At 34.8% G+C, this 16,927-nt stretch overlaps 2 protein-coding genes across 2 annotated transcripts in view; one reads left to right on the forward strand and one right to left on the reverse strand.

The window, feature by feature from the left end:
- The window catches only part of Septin1 (Septin 1), a 128,466-nt gene that overhangs the window by 101,301 nt on the left and 10,238 nt on the right, over positions 1 to 16,927 (reverse strand). The window lies entirely within an intron of this gene.
- The window catches only part of MED14 (mediator complex subunit 14), a 41,000-nt gene that overhangs the window by 21,000 nt on the left and 3,073 nt on the right, over positions 1 to 16,927 (forward strand). The window contains exons 7-9 of the mRNA XM_089087252.1: positions 1,563 to 2,164; positions 5,054 to 5,174; positions 9,855 to 10,148. Coding sequence (XP_088943378.1) covers positions 1,563 to 2,164; positions 5,054 to 5,174; positions 9,855 to 10,148 — 1,017 coding nt within the window. The remainder of the gene's footprint in view (positions 1 to 1,562; positions 2,165 to 5,053; positions 5,175 to 9,854; positions 10,149 to 16,927) is intronic.

Here is a 16,927-nt window from a genome sequence, read left to right on the forward strand (position 1 = left end):
TGTTACGTTTGATGGTCTAGGTTGTTCAATTGTCCTCTAGGCATTATGAAACTACTTGAAACGCCTTTTGTAAACGGAAACTTGGTGTTTTATACTTAGCTATATTCCTTTTGCAATGTCGCATGTTTCATAGATATAAAAACGATACGTTCACTCTTTGCGGGGAGGGGGGTAGTGACATAATTTATTCTTTTGAAATGTACTCATAAATATGACGTTAATCATATGATTTTTTCTTGTCAATCATTCGTTTTTTGTGTAATTTTGCCTGCGTCATAGACACTAAAAACGATACGACTACTACTGAGGCCAATATGACGTATGTATGCTCTTGAATGAATTCATAAACATGACGTCACTCACATGAATATTTTTTTCCAGAATCAAGGCTTTTAACGAATTTTTTCAATTTTCTGACCTATATAGATCCTTTTCTTTTACCAGAAAATCCCAGGATGCCTATTTCCCTGAAAAAAATATGAAGTCGTTTTCGAGAAAAAGTAAATAAATACATAAATAATTATTGCTCCTTTAAAGAGATAGTATATATGACCAGACAAGGGTGAATTGTTCATGCTAATCGGAGAATAGCACTGCTTTTCTTACATAAATATTTTTAGTCACAAATAAGATCACATTCAAAATTATGATTATCTGTGCAAAGGTGGACGAGTTCGGTATTCTCCTCCAAAAGCAATACTTGTCCAATGAACCTACTGCTGGAAAAAAGGACACATCATAACTAAAAAGATAATTTTTGACATTTCAGATCCCCCTACCAATAGAAAATCAGAGGTCATTTTCATTTTTAAACCATTGTAATGTAAAAGTGAAGTTTTGCGTAAGGGCTAGAAGGGGAGTGAGCAGCCCTCTTTCCCTCAATTTTAGAATAGTCATACATATTGAATTAAAAGCGGACAAGAATGCAAAAAAAAGAATGTTCATAAAAGTAGTCCTTTCGAAATATCGAAACAGATGAGTGACGTTAGAACACAGTATAAGTATAGAAGTACGTTTTAGGAAACAGTTTTTTCATTTTACAAAGAAAGAAGGAAGACTTTCCCTGTTATTTTTGCTGGTATACCGTGCACGTGAAATTATAAAAGGAATCGGCTAGCAATATGAAAGTCTTTGTAAGAGCTTTCATAGCAAAGAAAGCTAATAATCGTATGACATCAGGCAGGCGGATTAAGACACGGTGGAATCGGGTCGGCCATGTTTGATCAGATTGATATTTCCCTGCCCCTAAAGGTTGTTTTGTTCACTTTCTCTCCTGTTCACTTTCCTTTTTCCTTAATAATTTGTCTCTCTTCAGAGTGGAAAACTTTCCTAAAAGATTTTTGTTTATTAAAATTAAGACGTGGATATTTTAAGGCCAGATATTACATGTTGCACGTTGTGTATTTTCTTTCCCCTGTTTGGATGTTTTCGCACGTGCAAATTTATTCATTATTATCATATTTGTATTTAGATCTTGTTGTTTACTCGTCTACTATTTAAGTTAACATCTTTTGTGGATTTTTGTGTGTGCTAAACTTAAGCTTGATGTCTGTTCTTTTCAGGCTACGAGGCAGCAGATGAAGCATCAAAAGTTGTTGAAACTTTGATAACAGATTGGAATCATATAATTAGGATGTATCGACTAGCATTTGACTTAGGGAAATTTCTTGAATCCAATCCTCATTCAAACGAGATAAAAGTAAAATCGTTTAACTATCGACGGCTTATCATTTTATACGGTCCAGGTATGTGCTGCAGCGCTACTTTAACGTGGCGACAAGCAACTCGATCTTACATGATTAATTTTGCAAGCAGTACAAAAAAGCTATCAAATCCACACCATATAATTCGAGATTGTGTTGAAGCCGATTTTGCGCGGAACTCGGACATCACTGCGTTTATTCGTCTCCTCTTAGAATCATATGACCCTTTAAGATCAATTTCCAAATTGCATGCTATTCCACACCTCAGCAGAGTGGGATCAACTGTACCTTTTACTTTGATGGTACAGAGCTCAAATCATTTTAGATTGGCTTTTAATGCTACTTATTGTTTGGACATTCGTCTACTGCCTGGGCGATTGGTTAGTATTAAAGATGGGGCCCATAGTTGTTTCGATAGAAGCAAAGCTGTTGAAGAGTTCAGCCCGACTCAATGCTTAAGGGTAAGTCTCTCTCTCTCTCTCTCTCTCTGTCTCTGTCTCTCTCTCTCTCTCTCTCTCTCTCTCTCTCTCTCTCTCTCTCTCTCTCTCTCTCTCTCTCTCTCTCTCTCTCTCTCTCTCTCTCTCTCTCTCTCTCTCTCTCTCTCTCTCTCTCTCTCTCTCTCTCTCTCTCTCTCTCTCTCTCTCTCTCTCTCTCTCTCTCTCTCTCTCTCTCTCTCTCTCTCTCTCTCTCTCTCTCTCTCTCTCTCTCTCTCTCTCTCTCTCTCTCTCTCTCTCTCTCTCTCTCTCTCTCTCTCTCTCTCTTCTCCCTCCTCCCTCTCTCTCTCTCCTCTCCCTCTCTCTCTCTCTCTCTCTCTCTCTCTCTCTCTCTCTCTCTCTCTCTCTCTCTCTCTCTCTCTCCCTCTCTCTCTCTCTCTCGCAAAATAGCTTAAGAAGTCAACATTTTAGAAACAAATATATTTATTAAGAGAAGAGCTACCTCTCTCTCTCCCTCCCTCTCTCTCTCTCTCCCTCTCCCTCTCGCAAAATAGCTTAAGAAGTCAACATTTTAGAAACATTTATTTATTAAGAGAAGAGCTACCCCTCTCTCTCTCTCTCTCTCTCTCTCTCTCTCTCTCTCTCTTTCTCTCTCTATCTCTCTCTGTCTCTTTCTCTCTCTCTGTTGTATTTCTTTTTCGCCTGTTTTTTGTATTATATCTCTCCGTCTAGCTCTTTAGGTGTATTGAGTCTGGCCTCAGTAAATCTTGGTTAATTATTATCTCAAGCATTGGCAGCCTAACCAGATATTGACATGTAATTTTGTTCTGAATATTAAGCTATGTTTAGTATGCAAAAGTATACATAGATCTGACCCTTATAGGAGGGGGATTTCAGCATCTTTTCTGGGTGGATGGTCTTTTTAGGCCACTGTTTGAGTTGTTTCAGGTGGGGAAGTAAATTTGTATTCTTATTAATTTTTTGGTATATCACGGAATACTCACAATAACAAAGCTACCGATTCTAGTAGAACTGGTTCACAGAAAAGTGCCTTTTGTTACCTAGTATTTCTTACGCAAAATTGCTAGTTTAATGTGCTTTAATATCTTTGGAATGTTATGTAACAGAACAGCTTCGAAAAATAATTATATCGCTAGAGCACCTAATATGGCGCATAATCAAACAGTTCGTGGTAACGAACTGTAAGTAAGGAGCGACCCGGCTCAATGGTGACCGAAACTCTAAAAAAACGGAATTTTGATACCAATAGATACATCAAAAGAATCAGACTTTAATTCTGATTTCAAATATATAAGTTTCATCAAGTTTATTCTTATTCATCAAAAGTTACGTGCCTGAGAAAATTTGGCTGATTTTAGAAAAAGGGGGAAAGACACCCTAAAAGTTATAGAACCTTAATGAAAATCCCACCATCATATTCAGTGTATCAGAGAACCCTACTGTAGAGGTTTCAAGCAACTATCTACAAAAATGTGGAATTTTGAATTTTTTGCCAGAAGAAAGATCACGGATGCGTGTTTATTTGTTTTTGTTTTTTTTCCCAGGGGTGATCGTATCGACCCAGTGGTCCTAGAATATCGTGAAAGGGCTCATTGGAACGAAAATTAAAAGTTCTAGTGCCCTTTTTAAGTAACCAAAAAAAGGAGGGCAACTAGGTCCCCTCCTACGCTCATTTTTTTCCCAAAGTCACCCGATCAAAATTTTGAGATAGCCATTTTGTTCAGCATGGTCGAAAATATGATAAATGTGTCTTTTAGGATGACTTAATCCCCCGAAATCCCCGGGGTGAGGGCTGAAAATTATGAACTGTACCCAATGTTAACATATAGTGTTGGTTATTGGGAAATATACAGACGTATTCAGGGGGGATTTTTTCTGGTAGGTGGGGGGTGGGTCGGGGGTTATATGGGAGGATCTTTCCATGAAGGAAGTTTTTTTGGGAGAAGGGACATTGCTATGAAGGGGGCGCCGGATTTCCCAGCATTATTAAAGAAAAAAAAAGTCAGAAATTAAATAAAAAAAAACAAGTTTTTCAACTGAAAATACGGAGCAACATCAAAACTTAAAACAAACAGAAAATATTATGTATATGATTGGGTTCACCCCCTAGTCAATACGTCGCTCTTTAAGCCAAAGATTTTTTAGTACTTTCATAAGAGCTATTTATTCTAATTAACGGCCTTTGTAATTAAGGGGTCATTTTTAAAGAATCGGAACAAAATTCGAACTTTAGCTTAAAGAGCAAAGTATTGACTAGGGGGCGAACACCCTAATATACGCATTAAAAATCAATTAATGTAGAAGTTCGTTACGTAAGTTAATTCGTAAATTAAGTATATTTATTACTAATGAAAACGTTCGTAAATAAAATTAAACAACTTTCGAGGAAGCCATTTAACCAAAAAAAAAGTAAAATTAATATTCAAATTTCGTTTTAATTATTCATGTACGGTGAGCCAAAATCAAAACCTGCATTAATTCAAAAACGTTCAGAAATTAAATAAAAAAAAACAAGTTTTTTTTAACTGATAGTAAGGAACTACGTCAAAACCTAAAACGAACAGAAATTATTCCGTATATGAAAGGAGCTGGGCCCTCCTCAACGCCTCGCTCTTTACGCTTAAGTGTGAATTTCTCACCACTCTATTTTTTTAAACAATAAAAAACTTTAGCGTAAAGAGTGAGGCGTTGAGGAGGGCCCAGCTCCTTTCATATACGGAATAATTTCTGTTCGTCTCAAGTTTTAACGTCGTTCCTTACTTTCAGTTAAAAAAAATTGTTTTTTTTTATTTAATCTCTAGATAGAAGCACATTTTTGTGGTATGGAATAAATAGAAATGTTATTGGTTTTGATTATCTCGACATGTTCTGAAAGTATTTTTGTTCATATTCCAGTCCTTCCTACTAAAGTACGCTGACGAGCAATGCACCTTTTATGACAGAAGATCACAGAGTGAAGATGACAATCCGCCAAGTCCACTGATCGAAACTGATGGTGTCAACTCTGCCATCCGAGGTATTTTTTTTAGTGGCTATTCATTTGCTCCTTAGTCTAGCACCGTAATTCTCTTATCGTTTTACCTATTTATGTTTTCAACACACTTCTTGGAGAAAAGCAGAAAAGTGTCCTTATCGTTTTAACCCTCGGTTCATATTTGAAGGTATATATTTGCTTGATAAGAAATATAGCACACGGGGGAATGGTTGGCATAAAATGTGCCAGCTCTAATCAAATACTACCTGAAAATGGTATTTATGATACACCAAAATGAAGCTACATTATTTACCTTCATTCTATATTTTTTACTTAATTGATTCTTCCAAAAAGATTATTGCAAAAGGGTTTAAAATATTTGCTCCATTTGCAATTTCTAAGAACTGGTCTGAAGACCTTTGTCCATGTAAGAAATTTATATGAGCAAAAATCAAGGTTACATTTGATCAAGCGAAAAAATATATAAATGTATCAGTTGTATTTCTAATGGAAGACGTTGCTTGGTTTAGATATCTAGAGGTTATTTAAATGTTATTTAAACGTTTAAATCTGAATACCTAAATAACAAATTAACATATGTTATTACATTATCTGGAGATGGTAATGCCGGAGCCACGGATCTCTTTAAAAAAAAAACTTTTGTTTTTACTGCTGAATCACAGGGAATGCCATCAAACCTAAAAGCTGAATTTCTTTTCTTTTTTATAGTGCGGAAGTTCTTAGTTAATTTATTAGGTTGAAAGGTGAGGGTTTTTGAATCTTTGTGAAACAAATACTCTATTTCATTGGCAAGGACTGCTTTGCCAATAGACTCTTTTTCTGTTATATGTAGTTGATTGGTCAAAAATAATATTAAAGCATGTAATAAAAATCCAGTTAAAAGTGGTTAGAGATCAATTCAGGACCGACGGTGAAACTAAAAACATTTTGAGCCAAAGGTAATGGATGAAAATAATCTGCATTACTAGGATCTTATCGGTGATTTTTCTGTGTGGAGACTGGGGTAGCTGACTTTAATGAATCAGGAAATATTCCACGATTACCAAGTACAAGCACATGAAGGAGAGAAACAACCTCAATGAAGTTTTGTAAGTGGTTTTAAGATGAACAAACAGAACCTCCAGCCAAATTTGGCGTTAATTTACGAACTGCTGGCAGAATATATGAGGTCAAGGACTCAGCACGATTTGTTCGCCCTGGTCCCTTTCGTGGCAAAGGTTAAAAAAATTTAGTCTTCAACAAAACTAAAGATACGTTTAAAATGATCGCACCGGGTTATACAATTTGTCGAGCGTGATCTGAAGGATGTAAAGAATTTTAATTCTATCTTCAGCTCTTCACCCGAATTAGCACGCTTGGTTTCATTTTTTTGTTATATTCACATTTTTAATATTATATATTTTTAATTATATTATATTATATTTTTATATTATATTTATTGTATTTATTTATATTATATATATTATTAAGTTACCTTTGTCATATGATAATGACAAAATTTCTCTAATATTTAAATAGAATTTAAAAGGCTTAGACCTTATACCACAACTGAATATTTAATCCAAAACTTCATGAATCTTCTTGGCGATTTTTCATTTCACAAAGATTGGTACCTTTCCTTTGTTCTGAACCACATTTAACATGTCATCGCATTTCTGAACCACATTTAAAACGTGTTATTCTGTTCTTTCCACATTTAAAATGTTAGTTATTTTCAAGCTGAAGCAATGAGGGAGTCAGATTCTCGAAGCTCCCATGGATTGTTGGTCGATCCAGGAGCTAAAGGGTTCATGTGGCCTTAAAATTTCACAGTTTCGAAAAAGAAAGATATGACGGAGCAATTTTCTTTTCAAGAAAAGCGGTTTGTATTTCTTTTTTAAAAAATGACATAAAAATATCCTAGATAAGTCACTATCCGTTTAAAATGGGTATTTTAAACGGATTTCCTTAAACTCATGATCCATTTAGATCGTTTTTTCAGCCTAGAAAATTCCAGGGTACCAATTTTTATTAAAAATGTCGAGCCGTTCTGAAGAAAATTTTTGCTCGTTTAAATATATATGAATATACATATATACTTATATATATATATAATATATATATATATATATATATATATATATATATATATATATATATATATATATATATATATATATATATATATATATATATATATATATATATATATATATATATATATATATATATATATATATATATATATATATATATAAACTATCATTATAAATGAGCAATAATCGTATGTTTTTTTATTTATTTTTTCTCGAAAACGGCTCCATCACTTTTTTCGGAAAAATTGGTAACCTGGGATATTCTCGCCTAAAAAGAACGATCTAGAAGTTTGATATAGAACAGTATAGAAGTTTGATAGGTCAGAAGTTTGAAAAAATTCGTTAAGAGCCTTGATTTTGGAAAAAAGATTCGTGTCAGTGACGTTGTTTTGTATACGTCGTTGCAGTATTGCACTGACGTTGTCACACTTACGTGGAAAATACTGGTAATTGTAAGAATATTTGTATATATTTTGACAAGAGATTACAACAATTCAAAAACCTTAAAAAAGAAAACCAAAAGTTTGAAGTTTAGTAGACATTTGGGGTGAGAAATCGGACTTGCTTCAGTAATCAAATATCTTTGAAAAGATACAGTATGAAAAGACATTAAACTGCTGAAAGAGCAAAAAACTCTTAATTTCAAAAATACTTTTTATATATTTCAACAATGGATTACAACAATTCAGAAACCTTAAAAAAGAAATCCAAAAGTTTGAAACTTAGTACACAATCGAATGTTAAAACCAGATGTGCTTCAATAATCAAATATCTCTGAAAAGACCGCCGTATGAAAAGACTTATCAGTATGAAAAACTTATCTAGAGGCACACCCAAAAAACGAAAATTTACAAGTGTTATAGATTATAATTCGTTGGAAGAAAAAGAAGTTTTTGTCCCCCCGCCTGAACAATTAAAAAATCTACAACCTGGACTATCATGTAAGACTAGAAAAATAAGAGCAGCTAGCACAAAGGGCATTGGCGAATTGTCTGGGGTAATGAAAATTCGAAATGAAGAAGAAACAAAATTGTGGTTAGAAGATAAGTGACAGCGAGAATCAAAACGTGCCAAAATTGAAAATGATAGCGATGACAATTAAAATGATAATTCTTTGGAACCACCTGAACTGTCAAACGTGATAAGACCACGAGAACAGCCCGAACAAATTATATTCACAATGGGTGAAAATCAACAACCTGGACTATCAAATGAGACAAGACCCAAAAAACGGAAATTTACAAGTGTTATAAATGATAATTCGTTGGAAGAAAAAGAAGTTTTTTTCCCACCATCTGAACAATTAACAAATCTACAACTTGGACCGTTATTTAAAACAAGACCAATAAGAGTAGCTAAACCAAAGGGCGTTGACAAATTGTCTAAAGTAATGAAAATCCAAAATGAAGAAGAAACAAAATGGGGGTTAGAAGATAAGCGACAGTGGAGTCAAAACTTACCAAAATTGAAAATGATAGTTATGATAATTGGGTTTGGGATTTTGGCGTGGATAAGGTCATCAGTGTTTCCAATGCCTTTGTTTAAACAATAAAGTTTCGGCGATATGTATTTCATAGTGAAAAAAGACATAGTGATATAGTGACTAAAGGCATGTCAAGACATCAAGAAGTTAGCCCACATTGTCTGCGGTTTGAAGATAAGTGAAAAATGAGAATCAATATAGACCAGACTGTCATGTAAGCAATGTTATATATATATATATATATATATATATATACTATATATATATATATATATATATATATATATATATATATATATATATATAGATATAGATATAGATATATAGATATATATATATATATATATATATATATATATATATATATATATATATATATATATATATATATATATATATATATATATATATATATATATATATATATATATATATATATATATATATATATATATATATATATATATATATATATACATATGTATGTATATATATGTATGTATATATATATATATATATATATATATATATATATATATATATATATATATATATATACACATATATATATATATATATATATATATATATAATGCATATATATATATATACATATATATATATATATATATATATATATATATATATATATATATATACATGTAGTTGTGTAGGAAGGTGATAAAAAGCTGTCCTGTGCAGAGGTACTAAACTAAATGTACCACTTCCGAGGCATTCTAAATTATGTTTTTATTGAATATTGTTACTAATAAATAGTAAGACATCTGTCATTGCCGTTATTTCATGATTTTATTTGGAAAATGCAGTTAAAAACATCGAAAAAATTAATATATCTTTAGAATGGCTATAATATATGCTATATTTGATAGCTACACCATGAAGGTTCAAGATTAACCCTCATTTGGGTTTAAAACGAGATTTAGACGAATGTTTTCAATGTCATTTACCTTGATAATAATGCTGAAGTGAAAGGCAGATGAACCATTATACACCGTTAGTTGCTGGTAGATTGGCTCTACTTGATCCATTGAAAATCGTCACTATTTTAGATGGTTTTTTCTAATACAACCGGAAAAGGATGGATTCAAACCGCTGTTCAATAATTTACTACAATTCTTTTAGGCTCGCCTTCACAAAGAAGTTCTTTTCTGCAAAATCCAGCTAGTCCTCACTCTCAAGGCCATTATTACGGCCCAAGTTCTGCTGGAAATGTGTTTCCATTAGCATCTCCACCATCTATTAGCCACCCTGCACCGTCACCAGCAGAAGGAATTGTACCAAGTCCGGCCTTTATATCACAACCATCTCCAGGGCATTTTGGTCAATCACCAGCAGTATCTTTTATGGGACCAGACCATTTTAGCCCTTTCTCTGTGCCTTCACCTGTTGCCGCTAGTCCGTTTTCACAATCACCAGGTAAGGGTTTTAGCTTCTGTTATTCCTAATCTTTATTTTTCCTTGCTTCATTTTTAGATGAAAGATTAATTTGAATAACTTTTTCCACAAAATAGGTTTTTTAAAGAAAATTAAAGAGCTTCATTAAACCAAAGATGAGCAAAAATACAGTCAAATATTCTTTCAGGCTTAAACTTGGCATAAACCACCATCAATAAATAAATGAAACCCAAAACGAACAGAAACTAAGAAGAAGGGCTGACGCCCCCTGTGTATTCTAAAGACAAGAACTTAATTGGCACTTTACTGAAAACGATCCTTTTTTAAGCTATGTGTTTTATTTCTCATATCGTAAGAACATTATCACCATAACTAAGACTACTGGATAAATGAATGTGGATTGACAGTTTAACATATATACTGATAATCATTCCTAAAATTCTTTATAATTTTGGATTATATATCTGACAGACACATTAAAGTTATTAGTGCTATGTACGAGAATAACATTGTTGCGGTTAAGATAGGAAATAAGATTAGAAGGTGGTTTCTTATTAAATCAGTAGTTAAACAGGCTGTTGTACTATCCCATTTATAGAGATCATTTTTATGGACTTTGTCTTAAGGAGCACAGCAAAGGCAAAGGGAGAACATGGAATGAAATGAGGAAGTAAAAGTCTCCTGGGCTAAGAATATGCCGAAGATTTAAGTATCCTAGATGAAAGTGTTAGCAAAATGAATGAACTTTTAGAGGTTTTGCTAGTTCAGGGTGTAAGAATAGGTTTGAAAACTAATTTTAAGAAGACTAAGTCGCTAACACTAGGAATAAGTGAAATTGAAAAGGTGATACCGGGTAACGAGAAGATCGATCAAGTGGACAACTTGTCTTGCATAAATAGAATTATTAGCAAAGACGGTGAGGGTATTGGAGATGTTAAAGGTAGAATAGCCAAGGCCCAGGGTAGTTTTCACAACTGAAAAAAGTTTGGAAAAATAGAAAAATGACTCTGCGAACAAAGATTGGAATTTTGGAAGCTACAGCGACGATAGTGGTCAAGTATGGTTCTGAACCATGGTTGCCCCGAAAAACGGAGGAAGATTTGCTAGATGTTTTCCAGAGAAATTGCCTATGCACTGTTTTAGGTACCCTACTGACGGGCGGTTTGTCAAACAAGACGCTGTACGAAAAGTGTGGTTCAATCCCGCTTTCTAGGACTATAATGAGAGAAATTGTAGTGATGGCCAGGGCACGTACTACGAATGAAGGATGACAGATTGCCAAAGATAGTCTTTTTCGGCAGACCGTCTAGGTTCAAACGAAAAGCAGGTCGTCCCTGGTTGGGGTTGGAGACTATCATAGGAAAAGATTAAAATGAAATTGGAGCTTCAGGGGAGGGTTTAAAGAGGGTGGTTTTGAATAGATTGGGATGGAGGTGGAGCGTGCGAAGCTTTGTTGGCCTCAGGTGGTTCTGCGCTGCATCGAGTTGTTAGTAGTAGTTATTAGTAATCCTTATAGTGTTGTTCGTTTTGGGTTTCATTTATTTATTGATGGTGATTAAAGCTAGTTTTAAACCTGAAAAATTCTTTGACTGTATTTTTGCTAATCTTTGGTTTAATGTAAATCTTTACTTTTCTTTGAAAAACTCCTTTTGTGGAAAACATCTTTTTTAATTAATTTCTATTCGTTTTTAATTGACATAGTCTTTTTAATTAGTTAAGAAAAGACTATTTCGAATCCTTTTGGTTTTTCTCTATAAGAATCCCGATTTTGGCTCACAATTTATATGTTGGACGAAGTTTTGCAATAATTTTTAACAATTGTTGCTCTACAACGCTTCGGATTGAAGATGCGGGAAAAAACATTCAAAAATATGGTCGAAAATTTACATTATCTTTGTTCTAACATAACAGTCGTAACTGTCTCTGGGATATTGCTTATACACCCTTTTGAAAACCTGGATACACATAGTATGTTCTAATTTAGTTTTACACCTCAACTTTTCCTGAAAAATAAAGCTTAATACCCTATTCAGTAGACATTGTATCTATGCTATTTTGACAACCTGGACGCAGGGGCATAATTTGCTATTTGCTAAGGAGGCAACTGCCCCACCCCTTTCCAGACCCAAGTTTGCCCCCCCCCCCCCCGACCTCAGTTTGCCTTCCTGCTAAAAATTTGGTTTCTGCAAAAAAAATCTTGCCAAATTAAGATAAGCCTGCATAATTCTAGTATCCAGAGGAACAGGCCAGTTTTCTTTAGTATATCTTTGCCTTTATGGTAATATATGACTCATTTTTCAGTTTTTACCGTCATTTTCACTTGATTTGGCAAAATTTGCTCCGACTTTGAACCCCTCCCCCCCCCCTCCCAGGATTTTGACGCGAAATTCCGCCACCGCCTGGATGGACTTCAAACATTTTGATTTAGCTCAATTGTAGTAGTGGAAGTAGTAATACCACTAGCCCTGCAAGTTTCAACTTAATACCCTCAGTCGTTAATGAGATGTTGCTGAAATGTTCTTATTGACAACCAGCATGCACATAGGGGCTTTTGATCTAGTTTTAAAGCAATATAAGCTTTTCCCTAAAATCCTTACTTCATACTCTATTCCAGTCCTGAGATATCCCATCTATGCCATTTTGCCAATCTGGATGCACTTAAATTATTTTGATTTAGTTCAATAGTAGTAGTAATAGTAGTAGAAGCAGTAGCAAAAGTGGGTAATATCATCAGTCGTCCTGAAAGTTTTTGCTTAATACCCAAAGGCTTGCTTTTTGCTGGGATATTGTTATTACACCCCTTTGATGATCCGAATGTACATCGTTTATTTTGGTTCAGTTCAGCCCTCTCAACATACCCTGAAAGCTTGTTCTTAATGCTCTAAGCATTTTTTTTAGATGTTGTTGATGTGCCATTTTGACTACCTGCATCCACATAATGTGTTTTGATTTAGTTCAATATCACCCTTATCTTTCCGTGAAAGTTTTACCTAAAACCCTTAGCATTAGTAGCAGAAGTAATGGCTGGAGCATTGGGAGTAGTAGTAATGATAGCTGTAGTAGTATTAGTAGTAGTAGCAATGAAAGTATTCACATTGTGCCTTTTTGGTCTGGTTCAATACCCCCTCCTTATCCCCTGATAGTTTCAACTTGATGTTTTAATCCGTTTCTGTGATATTGCTGATGCGCCCTTTTGGTAACCTGTATGCTCGTAGTGTGTTTTGATTTAGTAGTAAATGCTCCTCAACAATCCCTTAAAGTTTCACCTTCATTAGCCTTAGTAACAGCAGTACTACAACCAGTAGCAGTAGTTGTAGTACTACTGGTAGTCGTATTAGTAACATGCACATAGCACATTTTTATTAGTTTAACCCCTAAATATTCCTTTAAAGTTTCACCTTAATACCCTTAGCCTTAGTAGAAGTAGTTGTAGCAACAACGGTAGCATGCACATAATGTTTTTTGGTTAGTTCAAGATCCCCTTTAATTACCCTGAAAGTTTCGTATTAATGCTTTAAGGCATTCCTATGGTATTGTTCATATGTTCTTTTGGCAACCTGCCTGCACATGCGGTGTTTTGATTTGGTTGAAACTTCGCCTAAGTATTCCCTGAAAGTTTCAGCTTAATACCATTAGCCTCAATAATAGCGGAAATCGTAGTGATACACTTAGTGGAACTCTTAGTGCCTTTTGGTTAGCTCAAATCCCCCTTCAACATACCCTGCAAGTTTCAACTTAATGTTCTTAGTCTTTCCTGAGATAATTCTAATGCACCCTTTTGACAATCTACATGCATTTAGTGTGTTGGATTTAGTTCAATATCCTCTAAACATACCCTCTTGAAGGAGTGTTATTTGATTGAAATTAGAAGTTCAGGTGCCCTTTTTAAGATTCAAAAGTTATTGGAGGGTAACTACCCCCCCTCCTTCCAAACCCTCTTTTTCCCAAATGCATCCGAACAAAATTTTGAGATTGCCATTTTGTTCAAAATAGCCCAAAGATCATATAACAAAACTTCGGGTCTGACACAACCCCTGAAGCCCAAGGGCAAGTGTTGCAAGTTATGTCCCGGGGGCATATAAGTTTTTTAGGGAAGGAGTGGTCGTATAAACTTTGGAGGTGGCTCATTTGATTGCAAATTCAAAGTTCTAGTTCCCTCTTCAAGATTCAATAGTGGAGGAGAGTAAATACCCCCACCCCCACGCCCTCTTTTCCCCCCAAGCGCCGGATCAAAAATTTGAGATAGCCATTTTGTTCAGAATAGTCCAAAGATCAGCTAACAAAAACTCCGGGATCGACATAATCCCCCAGAGCCTGGGGGTAAGAAATGTAAGTTATGCTCCGAAGGCATATAAGGTTTTAATGGAATGAGTGGCCTTGTCTCTAGAGGAGGCTCATTTAATTGCAATTTGAAATTTATAGTTCCCTTTTTAAGAGTCACAAGTGATTGGTGGGCAAGTAGCCCCCTCTTCGCCCTATTTTCCCCAAATGCATCCAAAGTCATGCCTCGAGGGCATATAAGGTTCTTATGGACGACCTGGTCGTATAAATTTCAACAAATAAGCAGAAACAAGTTCCAACGATAATACAATTCAACAGGTAACTAATAAAATAATCGTATATTTTATTTTTTAACTCTAAGACGTGAAAAAATTGTAGAAATACTCGTTTTTACAAACCAATAAAAAACTTCGGTAATAAGAACGAACAGAAACTAATTAAGAAAAATTGCATAAACATAAGTTTTTCAAAGAAAAGTAAAGAGCCATATTAAACTCGGGACATGTAAAAATTAATTCCTATTATATTTCAAACTCAAAACGACCAGAAATTACTATTAAAGAATAAATGAACCCCAAAACGAGCAGAAATTGAAATTAACGATCATAGCAAACATAAAGATTACATGTGCAAATTTAGATAAATAATAAAATCTTTTAGCTTCATTGTTTTATTACTTTTTTCCCAGAGGCACTTCACATGGAAGGGGTTGTCGTATAAACCTCGAAAGGGCTCTTTCCTTTGGAATTAGGAAGTTCTAGTGCCATTTTAATAGTCAACAGTTATGAGAGGGAAACTAGCACCCCCACGCCCTCGTACCCCCAATTGCATCTGATCAAAACTTTGAGATAGCCGTTTTGTTCAAAATAGTCTAAAGATCAAATAATTATGCCTCCGGAGTTCACTAAACCCCCCACAACCCCAAGGGCAAGGGCTGTAAGTTATGCAAGCTGTCCATTGCTAACATATAAGGTTTTTATGGAAGGGGTGGTCGTATATACTTCGGGGAAAGCTCATTTGATTTTAAATAGAAATTTCTAGTTCTCTTTCTAAGAGTCAAGAGTTATCGGAGGGCAACCAGACCCCCCCCCCTCACGCCCCTTTTCTCCCAAATGCGTCCAATCAAAATTTTGAAATATCTATTTTGTTCAAAATAGTCCAAAAGTGAAATAACTATAACTCTGGGGTTAACAAACCCCCACTGCTCCCGGGGCTAGGGCTGCAACTCATGCAAGTTGCCCATTGTTAACATATAAGGTTTTTTGTGGAAGGGGTGTTCTTATTAACTTTTGGGGGGGGGGGGATTCATTGTGTTTGAAATTGAAAGTTCTAGTTCCTGTTTTAAGAGTCAAAAGTAATCAAAGGGCAGTCCCATTGTTTCTTGGAAGTTTTTTTTTTATTAATTTGGAAAATTTTGATTGGATATTCTTTGGGGGAAAAGTGTTTCATAGGGGGTTGGTTGCCCTCCAATCACTTTCGTCTCTTGAAAAGTGCACTAGAGCGTTCAATTTTCAGTCTAAGCTCCATCTGAAGTTTCTACATCTCTTTCCATACGAAGTACCTCGGTAAAAAAAAGAGAATAAATAAAAATGAATAAAGATTTAATACATTCAGCCACTTTTGTGGCTGAAATTTTTGTTTCTTAAGGCATTATCCTTTGAGTAGTGGCAACCCCTGGATTCATTTAGCAAAGAAATGCACGGCTTTATACTGCTGATTCTTTAGTGATTTTTGACCAAAAATGAGTTATTATTATAGTAGTAGTAGTGATGTCTTTTGAGGAAACGCTAAAGGATAATAATTTCGTGACAAGAAAGATTAAATAACTTTGAAAGGGAAATATAAAAAAAAAGTAAAATAAGTCCGGAATTTTCTCTCCACTAGGAAAGATTAAATCTCTAGCTACCCAGTGAAACAACGTTTTTTTGTTTGTTTGTTTTTTTTGTTTTTTTTTTTTTTTTCATCTATCTAAGCCGGGAAATTAATTAGCCTCCAATTCTATGTCAAAACAGAAAAAAATAATTAACTGTTTTGGCAATATTCCCTAAAGATGCATGCATGGGAGACATGTATCTCTGGCTCCTAAAGAAAGGAGTCCTTGTTAAAGAACAATACCGACACCCAAATATCTCCTAGCTTACTGTTCAATGAAGCTCAGTACTAAATTTAATGATCTGGTAAGAGGGAAATTGTCACCAAGGTGCAAGGCCGTATCCAGGGGGGGGGGGGGGTTACCCGGTTTGAACCCCCCCCCCTCTGAAATTTTTGACCGACTCGAAAATAAGTCGAAAATTAGTAAAACCTAGGTAAAAATCAGTAAAATTAGTCGAAAACTGAGTAAAAAATTAGTAACCCCCCCCCCCAAAAAAGTCAAAAATTAGTAACCCCCCCCCCTGAACAAAAATCGTAGATACGGCTGCCAGGGTGCCATTGTTTTGGATTTTTCCTAAGGTCTTAGAATTTCAGAACTGTAAGTAAGGAGCGACTCTACCCGATAGTAATTGAAACTCTAAAAAGCA

Source organism: Artemia sp. Qi Xiang Cuo, chromosome 3 (genome assembly GCF_049724085.1).
Source record: "Artemia sp. Qi Xiang Cuo chromosome 3, ASM4972408v1, whole genome shotgun sequence".
Lineage (NCBI taxonomy): Eukaryota > Metazoa > Arthropoda > Branchiopoda > Anostraca > Artemiidae > Artemia > Artemia sp. Qi Xiang Cuo.